The 19,819-nt window shown below is 38.8% G+C and overlaps 1 protein-coding gene across 3 annotated transcripts in view; it reads left to right on the forward strand.

Annotated features, from left to right (window-relative positions):
- Window positions 1-19,819, forward strand: part of LOC311528500 (hyalin-like) — a 94,274-nt gene that overhangs the window by 59,816 nt on the left and 14,639 nt on the right. For 2 of the 3 annotated variants that reach the window (XM_084643592.1, XM_084643594.1), the window contains exons 3-4: window positions 8,961-9,059; window positions 18,464-18,700. In XM_084643592.1, coding sequence (XP_084499718.1) covers window positions 8,961-9,059; window positions 18,464-18,700 — 336 coding nt within the window. The remainder of the gene's footprint in view (window positions 1-8,960; window positions 9,060-18,463; window positions 18,701-19,819) is intronic. The other variant, XM_084643593.1, reaches the window with a different exon arrangement.

The raw sequence follows: 19,819 nt of genomic DNA on the forward strand, positions 1-19,819 counted from the left end.
CTCACCTGCAATTCTCCAATGCTTCTCTGGAGCAGCTGGCTCAATTAGGGACACCCCTACGGCACAGACAGACAATGGGCCTCAGTCATGTGACGATTTTGGATGTAAACAAATGGAGGTTTGGAGGATGGGAACTAATTTTCTATAATTTCACTTTTATATTTTTGACATAAAGCAGGAATAAATTAGGGCTAACATAAGATTAAAAGAGTTTTCTCATATACACCATTCAAGTTATTTCATCAGTAATACAAGGACAAAATGTTGAGAGGGGCTGAATTGCCACAGCTCTCATTGGAGTGAATGGAATCTTCAGGTGCTCAGTATCTCTAAAAATCAGTTCAGTTACTTAGGTGCCTAAACCTGGATTTAGGTTTCTAACAATAGACTCTGAGTTTCAAAATGTTGGCTATATTGAATATTTTAAATCCATCTTATTTATTATTAACAACAATTATTATTTGTACCACCTAGAGACCCTGAGACGGGGTCCTCTACTCACCTCCTCCTGGCCATTCTGGGGATTAACTTCACAAGGTTGACACCCCTTCCTGTGGTTGCACACAGTCTCTCTCTCTCTCTCGCTCTCTGTCTCTCCACAAGTTGCTGCTGCTTCTTTGTGACGACTCAGCCTTCTGGCCAGGTCACTCAGCATCTCCCCCTTCTGGGGTAGAGTCCTTCAACATCTCTTCTGTTCAAGCGGCATCCACCAGTCCTCACACCTGGTGCCCTGACCCCATCACTCTTGCAGTGACACAGGCAGCCTTCCAGTTCACTGCCCCAGTGGCAGGTAGGGGACCCAGGCCCACCCCCTACTCTGGGTTCCAGCCCAGAGATCCTACAATATGCAGACAAAGTATGTTCAGTCCGCAACGTTGCTACTTATTCTGTGGGCTGCTTCCTACCCTCCATCTCACAAGCTCTCTTTTCCATCCTGCTCTCGTTAGGGTATGCCCTTCCCTGTGGGCCAGGCCCTCCTACTCTATTCATGAGCTCTCACCTTCCTTCCTAGCCCAGCTCCCTCTTTTGGTGCTTGATTGGCTGGTTGGGCCTGCCTGGCCTAATTCAGCCCTCTCAAAAGCAGTGTGGGGAGTACACCCCATTTACAGACCACAATCAAGATCAGAGCCCCATTGTACTAGGCACTGTTAATAGATAACAGAAACAATCAATGGGATTTAGACTCCAAAGGGTTAACATCCCTTTTGAAAATGGGACTTGGGATCCTAAACCAGTTATATGTTGCAACACTGAGCACAGTAACGCAAAATACCTTTACAAATCTGGACCTTAATGACCTGCCAAAGGTCTATGTCAAAACCAGGAGTAGAACCCAGATGATTTGACTCTCAGTGCAGGATTTTAACTGAAAGAGCAGCCTTCTTCTTTCAGCTGTACACATTTATTTCAAAATGCAATGAGTATGAAGAGCATGTCTAATTACCAGCATGTGATTAAATGTAAATGTGGTTATCCTGATTTAATTGTGTTTTTGGTGTCTTTGATTTCAAAATCTACTAAGATTCTCATTTTGAAATGAACATTCAAAAACAGGAACAGTATATTGTTTATAAGTTGGATGGGTCACTGTTGTTTTAGTACATTCCTTAATCAAATTGAGTATCATGCCAACAATCATTGGTATGTTTTTTTTCAGAAAAAGTATTTGAAAATGCTGGCACAGGATGTTCATTTATATGTAGTCTTTTCCCCCTTGTTAACCTTTGCCATTGGAACACATGGTATAAGGCTGAAGGAGCATTAATAAGGCTGTCTATAGGATAGCTAAGGTGACAACAATTTTTAAAAAGGGCTCCAGAGGTGATCGCGGCAATTACAGGCCAGTAAGCCTGACTTCAGTACTGGGCAAACTGGCTGAAACTATAATAAAGAACAAAATTCTCAGACACAGAGTTGAACATAACTTGTTGGGGAAGAGTCAACATGGTTTTTGTAAGCGGAAATCATGCCTCACCAATCTACTGGAATTCTTTGAGGGGGTCAACAAGGGGGATGCAGTGGATATAGTGTACTTAGATTTTCAGAAGGCCTTTGACAAGGTCCCTCACCAAAGGCTCTTAAGCAAAGTAAGCAGTCATGGGATAAGAGGAAAGGTTCTCTCATGGATTGGTAACTGGTTAAAAGATAGTAAACAAAGGGTAGGAATAAATGGTCAGTTTTCAGAATGGAGAGAGGTAAATAGTGGTGTCCCCCAAGGGTCTGTACTGGGGCCAGTCGTATTCAACATATTCATAAATGATCTGGTCAAAGGGGTAAACAGTGAGGTGGCAAAATTTGCAGATGATACAAAACTACTCAAGACAGTTAAATCCCAGGCAGACTGAGAAGAGCTACAAAAGGATCTCTCAAAACTGGATGAGTGGGCAACAAAATGGCAGATGAAATTCAATGTTGATAAATACAAAGTAATGCACATTGGAAAACATAATCCCAACTATACATATAAAATGATGGGGTCTAAATTAGCTGTTACTACTCAAGAAAGAGATCTTGAAGTCATTGTGGATAGTTTTCTGAAAACATCTACTCAATGTGTAGCAGCAAAAGTGAACAGCATGTTTGGCATCATTAAGAAAGGAATAGATAATAAGAAAGAAAATATCATATTGCCTCTATATAAATCCATGGTACACCCACATCTTGAATACGGCGTTCAGGTGTGGTCGCTCTGTCTCCAAAAAGATATATTGTAAATGGAAAAGGTTCAGAAAAGGGCAACAAAAATTATTAGGGGTATGGAACAGCTGCTATATGAGGAGAGATTAATAAGACTGGGATTTTTCAGATTGGAAAAGAGACGACTAAGGGGGGATATGATAGTGGTCTATAAAATCCTGACTGGTGTGGAGAAAGTAAATAAGGAAGTGTTATTTACTCCTTCTCATAACACACAATCTAGGGGTCACCAAATGAAATTAATAGGCAGCAGGATTAAAACAAACAAAAGGAAGTATTTCTTCACACAACGCACAATCAGCCTGTAGAACTCTTTGCGAGAGGATGCTGTAAAGGCCAAGACAATAACAGGGTTCAAAAAGGAGCGAGATAAATTCATGGTATGCAATGGCTATTAGCCAGGATGGGCAGGGATGGTGTCCCTAGCTTCTGTTTGTCAGAAGCTGGGAATGGGTGACGGGGTGGATCACTTGATGATTACCTGTTCTGTTCATTCCCTCTGGGCCACCTGGCATTGGCCACTGTCTGGAGACAGGACACTGGACTAGATAGACCTTTGGTCTGACACAGTATAGCTGTTCTTATGTTCTTATGTCATCATTCATGTTTTGCCTCTACTACAGGTTCTGTGGAATGGAGTACAGATGCTAAGATCTGTTTTCTTTCAAATACTTACTATAACTAGTATGTACTATATAATACTCAGAGCTTTACACAAACATTCATCTGGCAATATATAATCAGGAAGCTTTACCATGTTATGAGCTCTGAAGACTAAAGTCTCTAAATTTTGCATTATGGTCTAAGCGCTGTATGGTTTCCTCTGTTTTAGAGGGAAGTTAAATCCAGTAGATCTCAGCTTGAGAGGTGCAAAAGTGGGGAAAACCACCACTTCCCAGTGCTCCTGCAGAAGGACTTCTTAGGGGTTGGAACAGAATCTCTGACTAAGGAAATGGTTATTACAGACTGGAGTTCCCCAAAAGAATTGGGGGCTCTTGCTGACAGTCTATGGGAGGATGGCTATTGGGGCATGGGAGGGGATTCATGGGTTTGGTGGGAGGCAAACCCTCTATAATTTCTGAGGCAACATAATCTGCCACCCAAAAATAATTAGGAAGAAACTCAGCATATCTATGCACCTATTCGTGTTATTCCTCTGTAGGGGGAACAAGGGTTCTTAAGTTGTCCCTATCTAATTTGTTTCACTCTTGTTAACCTTTATGGGAGTTAATTTAGAAGCATTTTGCATGTATATTCTACATGACATACTAGCACTGGATCATAATTGGTAAATTCAGGACAGGGACATAAGCTTTTTTAAATATATGTAGTATCCATTACCTGCAGTTATTTCTGGTGATTTATGACTTTGGACCCGAGCTCTTTGCATGGGCATTTTGCAAGCTCATTCCTCCTTGAAAGAGGGGATTAGCTATGAAGAATTGCAGCATTACCCTTTTAGAGAACCTGGTTTGGAGGCTCTACCCACCAATGGAGGGTCTCCACCTTTCATCCAGTGGATCCAGGAAAAGCAAAGGACAGAATACTAGAATGTATGGCCCTGATGTTCTCATTGCTGTGATCTGCCAATAGTGGTCTCTAATGTACTGGCTCCTATTGGCAATCTCTGCCCTTTTCTGTGTTTTAGTGACACTGCACTTAAGGCTTCATTCTAAATGATTGCTTTAAATTTGCAGTAAACTAGAAGCAGAATATGTCTGAATAATTCCACCTCCCACCCTCTAGGATGCCAAATCAGGTGAATGTCCAGTGGGAAGGGGGTGCTAACTGCTAAATGGATGATTAAAATAATCCCTTGAAGAGTGAATTCCTTCAAAATATCTCATTACTAGGTTCACAATATTTCTATAGAAAAAAATGAAAATACCCCTTTCCCTACAGTGAGAGGCTAACTGTCCTTCTAACACAACAATTTAAGTTAATGTCCCAAGTGTAACTGATTTTTCCTTCTAGTTATGCTTCAAGCTTCCTTGTTAATTAGCATATGCTTGAAAGAGCAACAGCTAATTATTTGAATATCTTTATGTGTTATGGCTTAAGGAAGATTTTGTTCTCCAGTTCTTTTTTTAGTTCCTCTGTTATGATTACGTATACTTACTAAGTTGTTGGGGAGATGTAAGTAGAGATGCATGGCATTAGCTGATTTCTATTTATAAGTAACAAACAAACAAAAAAATTTAAAGGATTGGGAACCTTCAAGGTGCGCTCATTGGTCCCATTGCAACACATGTACAACTTTTAGACACACGAGCAGTCCCAGCCAAGTTAATGGGACTACTCCAATCTTTAAAGTTATGCATATGCTTAAGTATCTGGCTGAACTAGGTCCATTGGTGACTTGGATAATGGAGTGGAGAGTACGCTTATGACACCAAACTGAGAGGTGTTGCAAGAACTTTGGAGGTTAGGATTACAAGTCAAAATGATCTTGATAAATTGAAGAATTGGTGTGAAATCTACAAGATGAAATTCAATAAAGAGAAGTGCAAAGTACTACACTTAGGAAGGAAAAATCAAACGCAAAATGGGGTATAATTGGCTAGGCAACAGTGCTGCTGAGAAAGATCTGAGCATTACAGTGGAGCACAAATTGAATATGAGTCAACAATGTGATGCAGTTGTGAAAAAGGTAAATACCATTCTGGGATGTATTAATGGAAGTGTCATATGTAAGACACGGGAGGTAACCGTTCCATTGTACTCAGCACTAGTGAGGTCTTAGCTGGAATACTGTGACTAGTTTTAGGCACTGCACTTCAAAAAAGTTGTGGACAAATTGGTGAGAGTCCAGAGGAGAGCAACAAAAATGATAAAAGGTTTAGAAAAAAATCACCTATAAGGAATGGTTAAGAAAACTGGGTATATGTAGTCCTGAGAAAAGAAGATGGAAGTTGGACCTGATGATAGTCTTCAGATATGTTCAGAGCTGTTAAAAAGAGGATGGTGATCAATTCTTCTCTATGTCCTCTGAAGACAGGACAAGAAGGAATCTGCTTAATCTACAGCAAGGGAGATTTAGATGAGATATTAGGAAAACCTTTCCAACTAAGGGAATTAAGCATTAGAATAGGCTCCAAAGGGATATTGTAGAATCGCCATCACTGGAGGTTTTAAAGAACAGGTTAGATCAAAACCTGTCAGGGATGTTCCAGGTATGCTTGCTGTGCCTCAGTATGGGGGTTTGTGTATCCCTTTCAGCCCTATATTGCTATGGTTCTATGATTTTTAGCCTATGTAATGATCTAATAACTTTTGCTTTCTCACTATAGATTCATAAATTTTAAGGCCATAAAAGACCATTGTGATCATATTAGATAGTCTGACCTCCTGCAACAGTGTAGGGCATTGAATTTCACCTACTAATTGGTGCATCAGTTCAGTAACTTGTGGTTGAGTTTGAACATATTTTTTAGAAAGCATTCAATTTTAATTGAAAGACTCCAAGTGATAGAGGATGTTAATTACTGTTTGTTAAACCTTTGTACCTTATTTCTAATCTGAATTTGTCTAGCTTTAGTTTCCAGACAGTCTATCTTGTTACAGTTTTGTCTGGTAGATTAAAGAGCCTTACATTTTATCAAATATCTTCTCCCTGCCTAGGTACTCATACATTGTGATCAGGTTTCCTTTTAAAGCTTGTTTTTTATAAACTAAAAAGATTGAGTTCCCTACGTTTTTTAATGTAAGGCATGTTAGCAAGTCCAGCTCATTCCTGTGGCACATTGTTGTACACTTCCTAAATTTTCAACATCCTGTCTGCAGTGTGGATACCCGAACTAGATACAGTGTTCCAGAAGTGGACTCACCAGTACAGTATAGATGAAGTATAATACCCTCCTTGTTCATATTTGATATTTCCTTGTTTATACATCCAAGAATCTCATTAGACCCTATCGCCACAACATCACACTGGGAGCTTCTGTTCAGTTGGTTAGCCACAATGACTCCTAAGCACTTGTCTGAGCCACTGCTTTCCAGGATACAGTCCCCTATCTTGTAAGTTTCGCCTTGCATTTAGCCATATTGAAACACATATTGTTTGATTGTGCTCAGCTAACCAAGCAATGCACATCACTTCCTAACAGGGGCCTCTCTTTGTGATTATTTTTCACCTGATCAACCTTTTCTCATCTGCAAACTTTATCAACAATGATTTACTTCCTATTGTTTGCCACACTCTATTGCTTTTTGTTTAAAATGAGATTTTAAGCTCTTTAGAGTAGGGCTTGCATCTTCCTTTGTGTTTGTACAATACTTAGTGCAATGGAGCCCCAGGCCTCAGTGGATCTTTGAGTGCTGTTGCAATTCAAATAAATAAATAACAATGAATACTTCAAAACCTCACTATTGTGCATAGGTCTATCATCCATGTTTGGTCCTCTAAAATATGAATCGTGCAAAAATGGAAAAGTCAATCCCACAAATATTGATGGCCAGCTCATTGATATGGCTGACCTCACAGCGAACGAACAACTGGAATCCTGCAGAAAAGGAATGCCTGAAAAATTCAAAGCAATTTGCGCTGACCTTTTAGTGGTCTGTGATTTACATGGGCCCTGAAGATAGATATGTCGTTTGCCCTACCCTCCCTTTATACTAACCCTCTTTATTTACTTTGTGCATTATGATGAATCTGGTATTTTGGTATATTTCTTGCATTTGGAAAAATTAAAAAAAATTATAAGTAAAAAACCCTTCACTCTTTCATACATAAACTTAAAACTTTAGCAGCCAAGAAGTTATCACTTCCCACCCAACAGTTAAATAAGCACTCCTCCAGTAACTCTAATAAATATCTAGCAGATAATTTGTGCTGCATTGTTTGGATTAAATAACAATACAAGTACATCTTCATGTGTGCTTGTGGGTCTCCTTCTACACTACAATGGGTTTTATTCACTCTCCATGCACCCCTCCTCCAATATTGCCTAAGTACATATTTAATAGTCATGTCTATCCATCCTATAGCGTTTGAGATTTACCCATTCTGAAATGAGTATCTTGAGCAACTAATTTTCTGTGACAGTTACTGTAGATGGACCTTATAAGCCTGCAAGCTCCATGTGGCCACTAGCTATTTTTCAGCTTTCTTTCTGTCGACTAGCAAGCTATTTTTATTAGTTTGATGTAATTCACTGAAAGCAGAACACGTAAACATTCTCTTAAAATGGTAAAACACGAGTAAAAGCTTACACCTAAAAATGAAAATATTCAGACAACCAGAATGCTGCTGTGAGGTCTTCATCCTCATCTGCTGCTCCAAGCATTGCACTGCTGTCCTTGAATCCCTTTATTAGCTACTTGTGCTTTGTCCACATCTCTGCTCTCGCTTACGTCTTTGTTACCATTTTCTCTCATTCCCCGTCTCTGTCAGCCCATGACTCCAGCCTAACTCCTTTGAACCCTATTGTAAGAGTGGGCATTCAGGGCTTCCCATTACATATCTGACTAATCTAAAATTGTTGTTTGTTTTTAACAATACACAACCTTAATTCTGGCATTTCCTTACTTTTGTGTGCTTGCCTTTGCAACCTTAATAAAGTTGATTTGACATAGGTATTTGGGTAATTTAGGTAATTTTGTCTAACTTGAGGATGGAAGTATAATTATCAAAAGACACAGGCATCCACCGTTTACTTTCTATTTATCACATTATCTTAGCCAAACTTATCCCATTAAATAATTACCCAAATCTTTGAGCTTTCAGCCTTTTATGAGCAAATTGTTTAGGGGTGAAAAATAAACCAAGTCCCCAATCCTAAAATTTACATTAGGAGAGCTATTTTTGAAGTCAGGGCCACTCTGATGTGTTGGGAATTGCAGGACTGAGGCCAACGTTTGTTAATGTTTAGCACCAATAATTGTATTGAGGGAAAAGGTTGGGTTAGAACAAAGCTTAACAGGATAGAAACAAGGTATAAGCTAAGTGCAGCACAATGCCTAAATCAGTAGAGAGAGGCCAAGGACAGTGGCTGTAGAGACGAAGAGTTCTGTGTATAGGACGCCAGTAAGATCAAATTTAAAATTTGTTTTCACTATGTCTGCTACTTTTAACTTTCTGCAACTTTTCCCTTTGAGTTCAAAGGTTCCTAATTATGTTCCAGATAATATACTCTAGAGTACACATTATTGTGTAACATGAAAAGAAAGTTCATCTTTGACATTTCCTTGAAGAGTTTTTCTATGCGATGTGCCGTCCTGGAGGGATCTTCATGAAATTTTAAACTCTTTTGCCCTTACAGATAATCAGAAAAAGTCTCCAGAGATCTACACAGCTCATGCAGAGGGACGTGGAGCTACAGCTATGAAAATTAAACGACCAAAGAAATCACAGCAACCGGGTAATATTTCCTTCTGACTGCACAACTTTACTGAGAAAGTGACAGACATTGGACAAAAGCGGACTATTTTTTTTTTAAATCCAGAAACTTTATGGTCCAGGTCATCATCTAGTGTAAATTGGTTGACTTAAAAGGAGCTACACAGATCTAAACCAGCTGTGAATCTGGTGATGATTCAGATAAATTAGATCCTGGATCCTAAACACTTCTGATTGTAGTTTTGCAAAATCAAATTCCCATCAATGAGGTTTGGCAGATGTAAAACCCAGCCTCATCGTCCCTCATCTAATAAATTCATCAACTTAAAAGCATTTTTGTTTCAAACTTCTTTTTTCCTCCTGTGGGTTTGGAGTACATATTTTGAGTTTGTTGTGGTTGAACGTCAGGACTAACATGAAGATTGTAAAATCCAGGTTTAAGCCAACACTTGTGCTTGGACAGTTTGATTAATTGAAAAAAATGCTTTTCAGTTTACATCCTAAATGCCTTGAGCTGGAGTGCATGATGTGAAAATTAAGTTCTGTGGATGTACATAAAATATTATGAAATAATTTGAAATAATAAAATAATTTTTGTTGTCATGCAAATAAATATAAGATATAAGAGAGGGGGTTTTAAAAGGGCCTAAATGATTTAGGAATACAAGTTGCACTGACTTTCAGCTTTCCTGAATGTCATTGAGATATGTGCTTTTAAATACCTTAGGCACTTTTGAAAATCTTCCCCAGGTGGCAACAACACCAAAATCCAACTGCAATTGAAGTCAAGACATGTTGTGAAGCTCAAATTTAGGGCAAAAGTGATAAGCTTTGTGAAAGTTTTTTTAATTTATTTACACAGGGTAAGAGGATGCCTCATTTTTCTGTACAGTAGGATTGTTTATTTTGGTATCCAGAATAATTGATATTAGTTCTTGTAGATTTAAGTATTAAAATCTAGTCACCTCTGAAATTGATCTGTCCATGTTTATTGCTCCATTATACAATGGGAAGGTTACTATATTATTTCAGCTGGGAGATAACTGTCCTGCTCCTTCTCATGTTCCTCTTCTGAACTGCAATACATACGTGCATATATACTCGGAATCAATCTTGTATTGTTCTGGGGCCAGATGGTGAAAAGTGAATAGCACACAGGGATTCTTGATCATGCGCAGGATTCTTCCCTGGTGCACAAATATGTGCTAGCTAGATGTACTCAACTAACATAGTTCTGTACACCACGTACCCAAAAGCAGAATGGCGTGCAGGTGAGTAACATGTCCAATCTTCCAAGTCTATAAATCTTAATCATGAGGATGTTGCATAGAATATCTGTAGAAAAGAAATGTTTGAGTCTTAATTGTGTGCTTTGACCACTGCTACACTGGTGATTGCTGGTGACTGGTGGCTCACCATGTTGCTTCTGCTCAAAGTGTTCCACATAGCTCAAAATGTGTTGACTCTTTGTACAATCCAGAAAAATGAGAAAAATCTTGCTAACACGCCTGACAATTTGGAGCTGTGATATTAATCAAAACCACATGAAAAGCAATCATGTCTTTATTTAATAGATATGGTGACATAGCTATGAAGCATGGGTTTTTTTAAGTGATAAAATACGTCTATTACTTTTGTGTTCATATGGGATATTTAAAATACAGTCACTGCAAAAGTAAAATACATCATATCCAATTTTATTTCCTAGGATTTTATCATTCAAATTAACCCAGGACCTCATTAACAACTAAGGTCATGTGAATTGGTTCAGTTGCCACAGAAGTCACTATCACTTCTCAGCAGGAGCTGAATATAAGGCACTGTTGCCTACTCTTGCCATTTTATTATATGTTCTACAATATTTTGGTGGTGTTCTTAAAGCTCAAGCTGATCTGAACCTGTACATTTTGGACCCAACTATGTAATCCTTACTGTGTTGATGAACAATCATTCAAGAAAATAGCTGCATGGTTACTAGAGCCAATGGGATTAATAGTTTTAGGAAGTTCTCACCAATGAGTTCCAAAATTGGGCCCTCTAGCTTTTTCCAGTGAGTGGCTGCATGGCTTTCTCATCTTTCTGCTACAGAATATTGTTGTTTTTTTGTTGATTTGCCAGTTAGCGGAAAAGTACTAACCAAAAGCAATTTATGGAAGAAGTAAACAGGGAAATGTTAAGAAAACAAAAATGTTTGTGAAAGTGCCAAGCTAAGCGTAGCTTTGAAAATGATCTCGTAGTATGAAGAAATAAAGATGAGTGTAATTGGCCTATGCACTACAAGGCAAGAAATGATTCCAAATGAATAGCTGTAATTTTGCTTTCCTGAATGAACTCCCAAGTTCTTTGATGAACGTAGCAGAGGAAATTACCACAAGTAACATTCAAAACCAACAGATATCCAAGATCAGAGGTGATTCATTCTCATGTTGTTGAGGATGTCGTTTGTCACCAGTCATTCAGCTAGATAGTCATCACCAACCTTCTTCACTGAAGTAAAGTTAGATAAATTGGATCAAGAAAACAGTGGAAATGTTGTGTAATTGTGTGCATGTTAGGGATTTTCTTTGTTGGCATGTATTGAGATTGTGTGTGTGTGAGTATGGATGGAGAAAAATAAAGAGTAATGCATGTATAATATTTCCTTCCATAGTTATCAAAGATTTTTACAGGGTGGGTAAGTATCATGTCCTCATATTATAGAAGAGGAAACTAAGGGTAAATTAAATTGAAAATATTGAATCACGGAGCAAAGGCACCTGTTCTGTCCACCCCAGTGAAACTGCTATAATAATTTAAGGATCATTTCCCTGGCTAGATTTCAAGGCCAGCCTTACCATATTTAAACTTGCACTGCCCTTGGTATTGTTGATCACTCTCCCCTTCTCTTCATCTTACTAGAGCTCCTTGAATATTTTCCAACAAAACTTGAGGAACTGGAGCCGGGCCTCTGGGATAGGGAGCCTGCCAGCCCCCCAGTACTCCAGCTAGAGCCTGGCCTCTGTTGGTAGGTAGGCTCCCGAATCCCCAGAAGACAGCCTTACAGCTCCCAGAACCCCAGCTGGAGCTGGATCTGGATCTCTTGGCACTGGTAGGTTCCCTGCTCCACCAGCCCTGGATTCTGGATGCCTTGGAGTCCCCAGCCAGGGCCATTCTTCATGGAGAGGCTGCCCCAGAATCATGGATGCTGAGAGCTGGTCCTAGGATTTCCAGGTTCCCAACTCTGTGGCAAGGACCCTGGAAGTCCTGGGAGCCCCATCTCAAGCTAGGAGCCTAGCTTCGAGAGTACTAAGTGCCATTTCAAAAGTGACTTTGACTCGTAGCCCACAGATCTTGGGAGACAGGCCAGTCCTTGCTTACAGACAGACCCCAACCTGAAGTAAATACTCACCGGAAACCACGCACCATACAACAAAATACAACAAAAGCACTAACCCAGGAACCTATCCTTGCAGCAAAGCCTGTTGCCAACTCTGCCCACAGATCTATTCAAGGGACACCATCATAGGACCTAATCACATCAGCCACGCTATCAGAGGCTCATTCACCTGCACATCTACCAATGTGATATATGCCATCATGTGCCAGCAATGCCCCTCTGCCATGTACATTGGTCAAACTGGACAGTCTCTATGCAAAAGAATAAATGGACACAAATCAGACGTCAAGAATTATAGCTTTCAAAAACCAGTTGGAGAACACTTCAACCTCCCTGGACATTCAATTACAGACCTAAAAGTCACAATTATTCAACAAAAAAACTTCAGAAACAGACTCCAATGAGAAACAGCAGAACTGGAATTAATTTGCAAACTGGACACCATTAAATTAGGCTTGAATAAAGACTGGGAGTGGATGAGTCATTACACTAATTAAAAACTATTTCCCCGTGCTAATTTCCCCCTTACTGGTACTCACGCCTTCTTGTTAACTGTTTGAAATGGTCCATCCTGATTATCACTACAAAAGCTTTTTTTCTCCTGCTGATAATAGCCCAGCTTAATTGATTGGTCTCGTTAGAGTTGGTATGGCAACACCCATTTTTTCATGTTCTCTGTATATATATAATCTTCCTACTGTATTTTCCACTACATGCATCTGATGAAGTGGGCTTTAGCCCATGAAAGCTTATGCTCAAATAAATTCGTTAGTCTCTAAGTGCCACAAGTCCTCCTCATTCTTTTGGCACATAGGAGTCTCCACTTTCGAGACTGAGGCTCCAAAGTGCCTCCTAAAGTACTTTTGGCTCCTGAGTCACTTAGATGTCTTTTGAAAATTTTAGTCAGTGACAGATGGATAAAACCAAAATATGACAATGTCAATTATTATTTTTATGTGACGTCTATTCTTTTGTTTGAGAAGGCCATGAAAAACACTGATCAGAGTTAATGAAAAAGGGCTCTCCTTCCTTAGAGTAACAGCATGAGGAGAGGAGAGTGTTGAACCTCAATGCACATTTTATGTTGTTCAACCTCAAAGAACTCTTCTGGACCCTATTAACAAAATGCTGAGGTGGCCTGAGTCTCTTTTGAAATGAATAGGTATAGTTTGGGCGGGGTTATTTTTTGCCCAAATGACATCAGAAATCAAGTGTATTTAACAAAGAAAAATAACGCGTCTCAGAGATAAACTATGAGATTTGAGAAGTGTCTATTTTTCACATTACAGGTCTGTTATTAAAATCATAATTCACAAGGTACCCTTGGAACTGTGTTTTTACAGCTTAGTTTGCTCTTATTAATCTCTCTGTCAACTGGCTCCCACTAGATTTGTATCTGATATCAATTACAGTCCTAAATTAAGATGAAAAATTCAGAGGTAAAATGTTCAGTGTTGTCTGATGATGAGACAAATCCAGGTCAAAATGAAAGAATGGGAAAAACAACTTAGATCCAGTGCCTTCTGACAAATACAAGTATTGGTCTGCTAACACAGCAGCATGAAATCACTGCTTTGTGCTTTACAACTAGTCATGTTTGCCTTTAAATGTTGTTAAAAATTTTAAGCTAAAATTAAGGATGCTTTGCTTCTTTATGGGTCCATGAGGATGTGATTTTGCTGCCCCAGTTGCTGGTGGTGAAAACTTTCATTCACCAAATTCTATCAGAACTGTCCTTCAAAGCCATATTTGAATGTGATTTCAGAAAACAATCTTTGTAAATAGACTACATTCACAATATTATTACAGTATATATAGTTGCTATTTAGGATGTAGCCAATTCAGAGAAAAATTCTGAATGCAATATAGTAACTTTTCCTGGTAAGTGGGGTATCAAGTTAAAATTCAGATCAACTTCTCTTTAAGTAAACCTACATGTTAAGAAAAGCACACCTAAAATACTTGAAAAGATGTACAAAGTCTAAAAATCAGTGGTTGAAATGTCTACAGGCCAGATTCTACCACCATGACATTCAGTGGTACCTTAGTGCACTAGTTCCACTGAAACCAATGGCACTACTTGAAGAATAAGTCCCCAGTCCTGCATTATGTGCCTGCATGGAAAAGCCCAAGCGAAGTCAATGGGATTCTGCCCTCAGAAATCACAAGGCTTGGAGCTTAAGACACTTCATGGTATTGGGAAGGTTCTGTCTGTAGCCCTAGACAATGTACAGTGTTTGCGGGATTTTTTATAAATAAATACATGTACTGTGATGGATTTGACACAGGTATATCTAGGATTAGATGGGCGTTTTGGGTGGTACCTAATGGGCACAAATATAAACCAAATCTAAACACAGGATTGAATTTGTGCTGACTCAAACCCCATGCCAATCAACGAGGTAATGGGGTGTAAATCAGTGCAACATTTGGCCCAAGGCCTTTCAGAACATTTTTCCTGAACATTTCAACAACAAACTATTTTTGCACAGATGCTGTACACTGGAGAAAGCTATTTTTGAGGTGATTCATATCCTGATGTTCATAAACAATGTAATCATTTCTGTACTAAAATGCGAAACATTTCCCTGAGTCTCAAAGAAAAAATCTACAACATAGTGTATCTGTCCTAAAATATACTCATGGTTACACGATTCATCAATCAAACATGATTACACTCTGATAGAGAGCACTCAATGGTTACTTTTACACAGTCGTTTAGGACCTTATTTTTGAAGTTGTTCTCTGTCTAATGAGGTCGAGCTACTTACCACTACAGTGCTGGCATTGTATTATATTGTAGCTGCTGGTTTCACAGAGTGAATTGCTAGAATCTGACCCTCATAGTTTCACATTTTGATTACTGTAATGTCTCCCTCTCTGGCCTCCCTAACAATCACAATCCAGTTCATACAAAACATAGCAGCTAAAATCTTTTACCTTGCCCATCACTCTGACCACATCTTTCCCACCTCACCTTATGAATCTTCCATCTGAGTCCCTGTTTTCCATCACAAGTTTAAATATTTTGTCCTTGTCTTCAAAGCCATTTACAAAGTGTCCCCACTTTACTTTTATATCCTTGGCTCTAACCATGTTTTCCCCCCTCTGTTCAGTGAAGATCCTAGCCCTGCATGGCCATTAGTTTGCTATTCCCACAAATGTCTCCATTTTTCCCTCTCCACATGGAACATCTCCCTCAGGTGATCCATAAGAATCAACTTGCTTCTTCTCATCTTGCAAATCCTTGCTTCTGACCCTCTTCTGTCTTGGGGGCGAGAAGATATCAACCAACTACAGATGAACTTGCATGAATAACAGTCTGGTCACTCGATTACAGACCTAAAAGTTTAAATTCTTCAACAAAAAAACTTCAAAAAACAGACTCCAATAAGAGACTGCTGACTTGGAATTAACTTGCAAACTGGACACCATTACATTAGGCTTGAATAAAGACTGGGTGTGGATGTGTCATTACACAAAGTAAAACTATTTCCCCACGTTTATTCCCCCCCCCCGGGGCTGTTCCTCACACATTCTTGTCAACTGCTGGAAATGGCCCACCTTGATTATCACTCCAAATGTTTTTTTTCCTCTCCTTCTGGTAATAGCTCACCTTACCTGATCACTCTCATTACAGTGTGTATGGTAACACCCACTGTTTCCTATTCTCTGTGTATATAAAATCTCCCCACTGTATTTTCCACTGCATGCATCTGATGAAGTGAGCTGTAGCTCATGAAAGCTTATGCTCAAATAAATGTGTTAGTCTCTAAGGTGCCACAAGTACTCCTTTTCTTTTTGCGGACACAGACTAACACGGCTGCTACTCTGAAACCAGTCAGGGATAGCTGATTGTACTTATTTATTTATCATCTGTTATACTCTATGTTCTGATCAGATTGTAAGCTCCCTGGGGCAGAGACAATGTATTCTTCTGTGTTTATACAGCATCTACCACCATGTTGTCCTAAACCTACATGGGGCTGTTAAGTGTTACCAAAAAAAAACAAAAACAAATAGTGATATTGACATAATAATCTTTTCAAATAAGCCCTGTGATCACTATTATGTTGGGGATGATGATTTTCTGTTAGGATTAGATCAAGGTTACAAAAAGTCAATTATTCATAAAGGCACATCATCTCTTTTCTCAGAACAAGAGAATTTTTGCAGCCAAAACTTTGTAAACTGGCAGGGAAGTTGCTCAGAGTCTAAGAACTGACAGGCAGCTTGTAAACAGATGGAAGAGCCCTGCTCTTTGTGAACTTTTGCCCTAGAAAGTTAGAAAGAGAGAGGAAAAAAAGAGAGAGAAGAAATGATCATTAGTGAGGTGAACATTTGTTTTAAATTAAATTTTTCTTGTTCAGTCACATATTTACAAGGAGTTTTTAAAAATAAATTGAAATATTGCCAAATAGCCTAAAAATTATTTAGTACCGGCAAACAGGTGTCTTGTAATTTTTTCATGAGGGTGATTTGAACACTTTTGCTTTTTGTGTGCTAGATCGTGTGTACAATTTTTAAAATATATTTTTGAAGTTATAAGCATCTAAATGGTATGGTGGTGGCCTAGAATCTGGATGATATCACAGATTGCATCAAAAAATGTGAACAGAACTTTCCTCCCTGCTCCCTTTAGCCTCCAGTTTTAATTACAATTGGAAATTTATTTAAAAGAAATGCAAATTACCCTTGGGTAGGAAAAGCACATGCTGCCTATTATCTTTACTCTAGTAGAATAACTCAGTGACTTAACTTTGTTATACTGGGAATTGTCATATTCTTAGAGTGTCTGGTCTTAGTGTGTTCTAAGTATAGCTGTAAGAGTTAAGAGCCATGGGCCAAGCACTGTCCTCAGTGATGCCTATGCAACCTGGGGTTTGTGGGATTGAAAGGGTGTATTGCAAGGGTGCACTAAAATGTTGCTTTAACTTACTGAAGAGTTGCACAGGATTTAGCTGTATACAATAACTCCCTCTAAAGCCAGTGGGAGTCTCCTGACTCTGAGTTCCAAGCTCCAACCAAAGACCATCATGGGGGCCACCTCTGGTGATCCAGGTGAATATAGAATTCTAACCCTAATAACATTGATAATAGAGGCGTAGGTAAGAATTTATGTACATTACATTATTTTAAATATTTTTCTGGGTATGAAAAATATTTCTTCCTTCCTTCATACAATATATAGGACTCTTTCCTCATTGTATCACTATTTACTGTGTTAGCCCAAAGTTTTAATTCTTAGAACTTGACTACACACACAACTATGTTTTACGCATTGGATAGTTTATTTTCTAATTCAATTTAGTTAAACTGATATGAACCCCTCAGTGGGTCCTCTAAAATTTGCACCAAACTGATATCTTTTTATTTTAGCTTGGTAATTTACCAAATTATTGTTGTTGTTTGTGGGTTTCTAAAACTTTCATACACAAATCCCTCCCCTTCTTCTCCTTGTCCCATGGCCCCAGCCCCCAACTCCATGTCATGGCATGTCCGTTTGGCTGATGAACTGAGAAAAGGTGACTTTTCCTCTCTTTGGAGGATAGGAAAATCCCTGCAACATTGGACAAAGGGTTGCTGCACTTCCATGAAGGTTTGAGCATGCTTGCAACAGTTTTTGATTTTTAAGTGGTTCAAAAGACCTACAGTAAACCTAGAAGACTCTTAGTGCAGTCTGATATGTGTTTGCTTTTGCATCCTGTTATTTAGTGCACAACGAAGAATAAACTTTGAACTGTTTTCTATAACAGGAACAGTCCCAGTTGTATGAGAAGAATCACAGTTTGCACTATTGTCACCCCATTCCTACCAAAAACAGCTTATAAATCTAGTTAGATCTGAAATGTTTCCAAAAGTTAATTGCGCAACAAATGCTCTCTCGGTAATATCATTCATTATCTTTTGCTTTCTCTCTCCTTAAATAGCCTTTATTGCTTAGCAGGTTGCAACTTACTGCTAGCAAGAATGCATTATTCAAGCCTTTTGCTGTGCCGCAGCAAGTGCCAGCTTGTCATGTTTTTAATTGTCTCCCTTGAACTCCACAGATACAATTCCTCCAACCATAACAAATTGCCCAAGGGACATCACCATAACCACTGAGACTGATCCAGTACAGGTCACCTGGGAACAACCTGAAATTAGCGACAACAGTGGGGTGTTTACTTCAATAGCTTCAATATCCAGTGGCTCCTGCTTCCGGTATGGAACTCATCAAGTGCAATACACCGCCCATGATGAAGCAGGAAATGAAGCCTCCTGCCAGTTTAAAGTTACCATCAAAAGTAAGTGCTATTATTGACTGAAGTTTAAGAAAGGAAAAACAATCAGGATCCTGAAAACTTTTATTAACTAGATTTACAAATTAGAAATAGAGCTGTTTGCTTTAATGCTACCTCTTTGGCAGTAATATTTCCTGTAAACAGTTGGATGTTCACCAAACCATGAATATTTTGCTGTTCATATCAAGTCCTATGTACCAAGTGATGTGATTATATTAGGTGTAATAAGAATTGCATTCTTATATCTTTCAAGTACATTTTGTTGCCAGTTGGCCAGATCCTCTGCTGGCCTCAGTAGATAGGTCTTCATTAACACCAGGAAACAGTTGTGGTAACTGTTGGAAAATCTTTTTAATGACAACCACTGTTTCCCTGAGATGTGAGCTACAGCTAAGAAGTAGTCAGCCAAGGACTGAAATATTCAGAAAGCACTTGTTGTCCGACACTGATTCCCTGCAGCACTGACTTCCGAAAACGGTGCTTTCCAAAATGAAGTTAAAACTGGTAACACTCTTCCTGCTACTTCTCTATACCCATTAGTAATGCCTTGTCTACACGCACCAATTGTACTGATTTTAGCTGAACTGTTTTAGAAACTGATGTATTTAAGTCAGTGCAATCACCATTGTGTGGACCATCTTAAATTGGTTTGAGTGCCTTACATTGATTTAAGCTAAATGAAAATAAGGCTTTCTCAACTGATTTAAGAATGTCCCCACAAGGGGGTTGCACCTCCTTTACTATATCAGTTTCTAATGATTTAGTTAAATTAGCACGATTTTTATGTATAGAAAAGTCCTGGCATTTGAAAGATCCTGATGAAGATCAATGGCAAATGGATATACCAGTTCTTTAGTCAGTAAGGTTTGGATTTTTAAAAAAAATAATTAGGACTTCTCTGAAATTAGCCAGGTTGTTTCTTAGGTCTCACTGTAAATTAAACTGCTCTATTTTAAGCACAAAGATTTTTTGCTACCATTGATTAACATTTTTAAATGAAAAGGAAAATGCAAGTGATATTTGACTTAAGCCACAGTGCTGACAACTTGATCATTAGAGGTGGAAGAAAGAAGAAATAGAAAATTACTTTTCCTGTTTGAGATCTCCTAGAAGCCATAATGT

This window comes from Lepidochelys olivacea (assembly GCF_965140295.1).
Source record: "Lepidochelys olivacea isolate rLepOli2 genome assembly, chromosome: 11".
Classification (NCBI taxonomy): domain Eukaryota; kingdom Metazoa; phylum Chordata; order Testudines; family Cheloniidae; genus Lepidochelys; species Lepidochelys olivacea.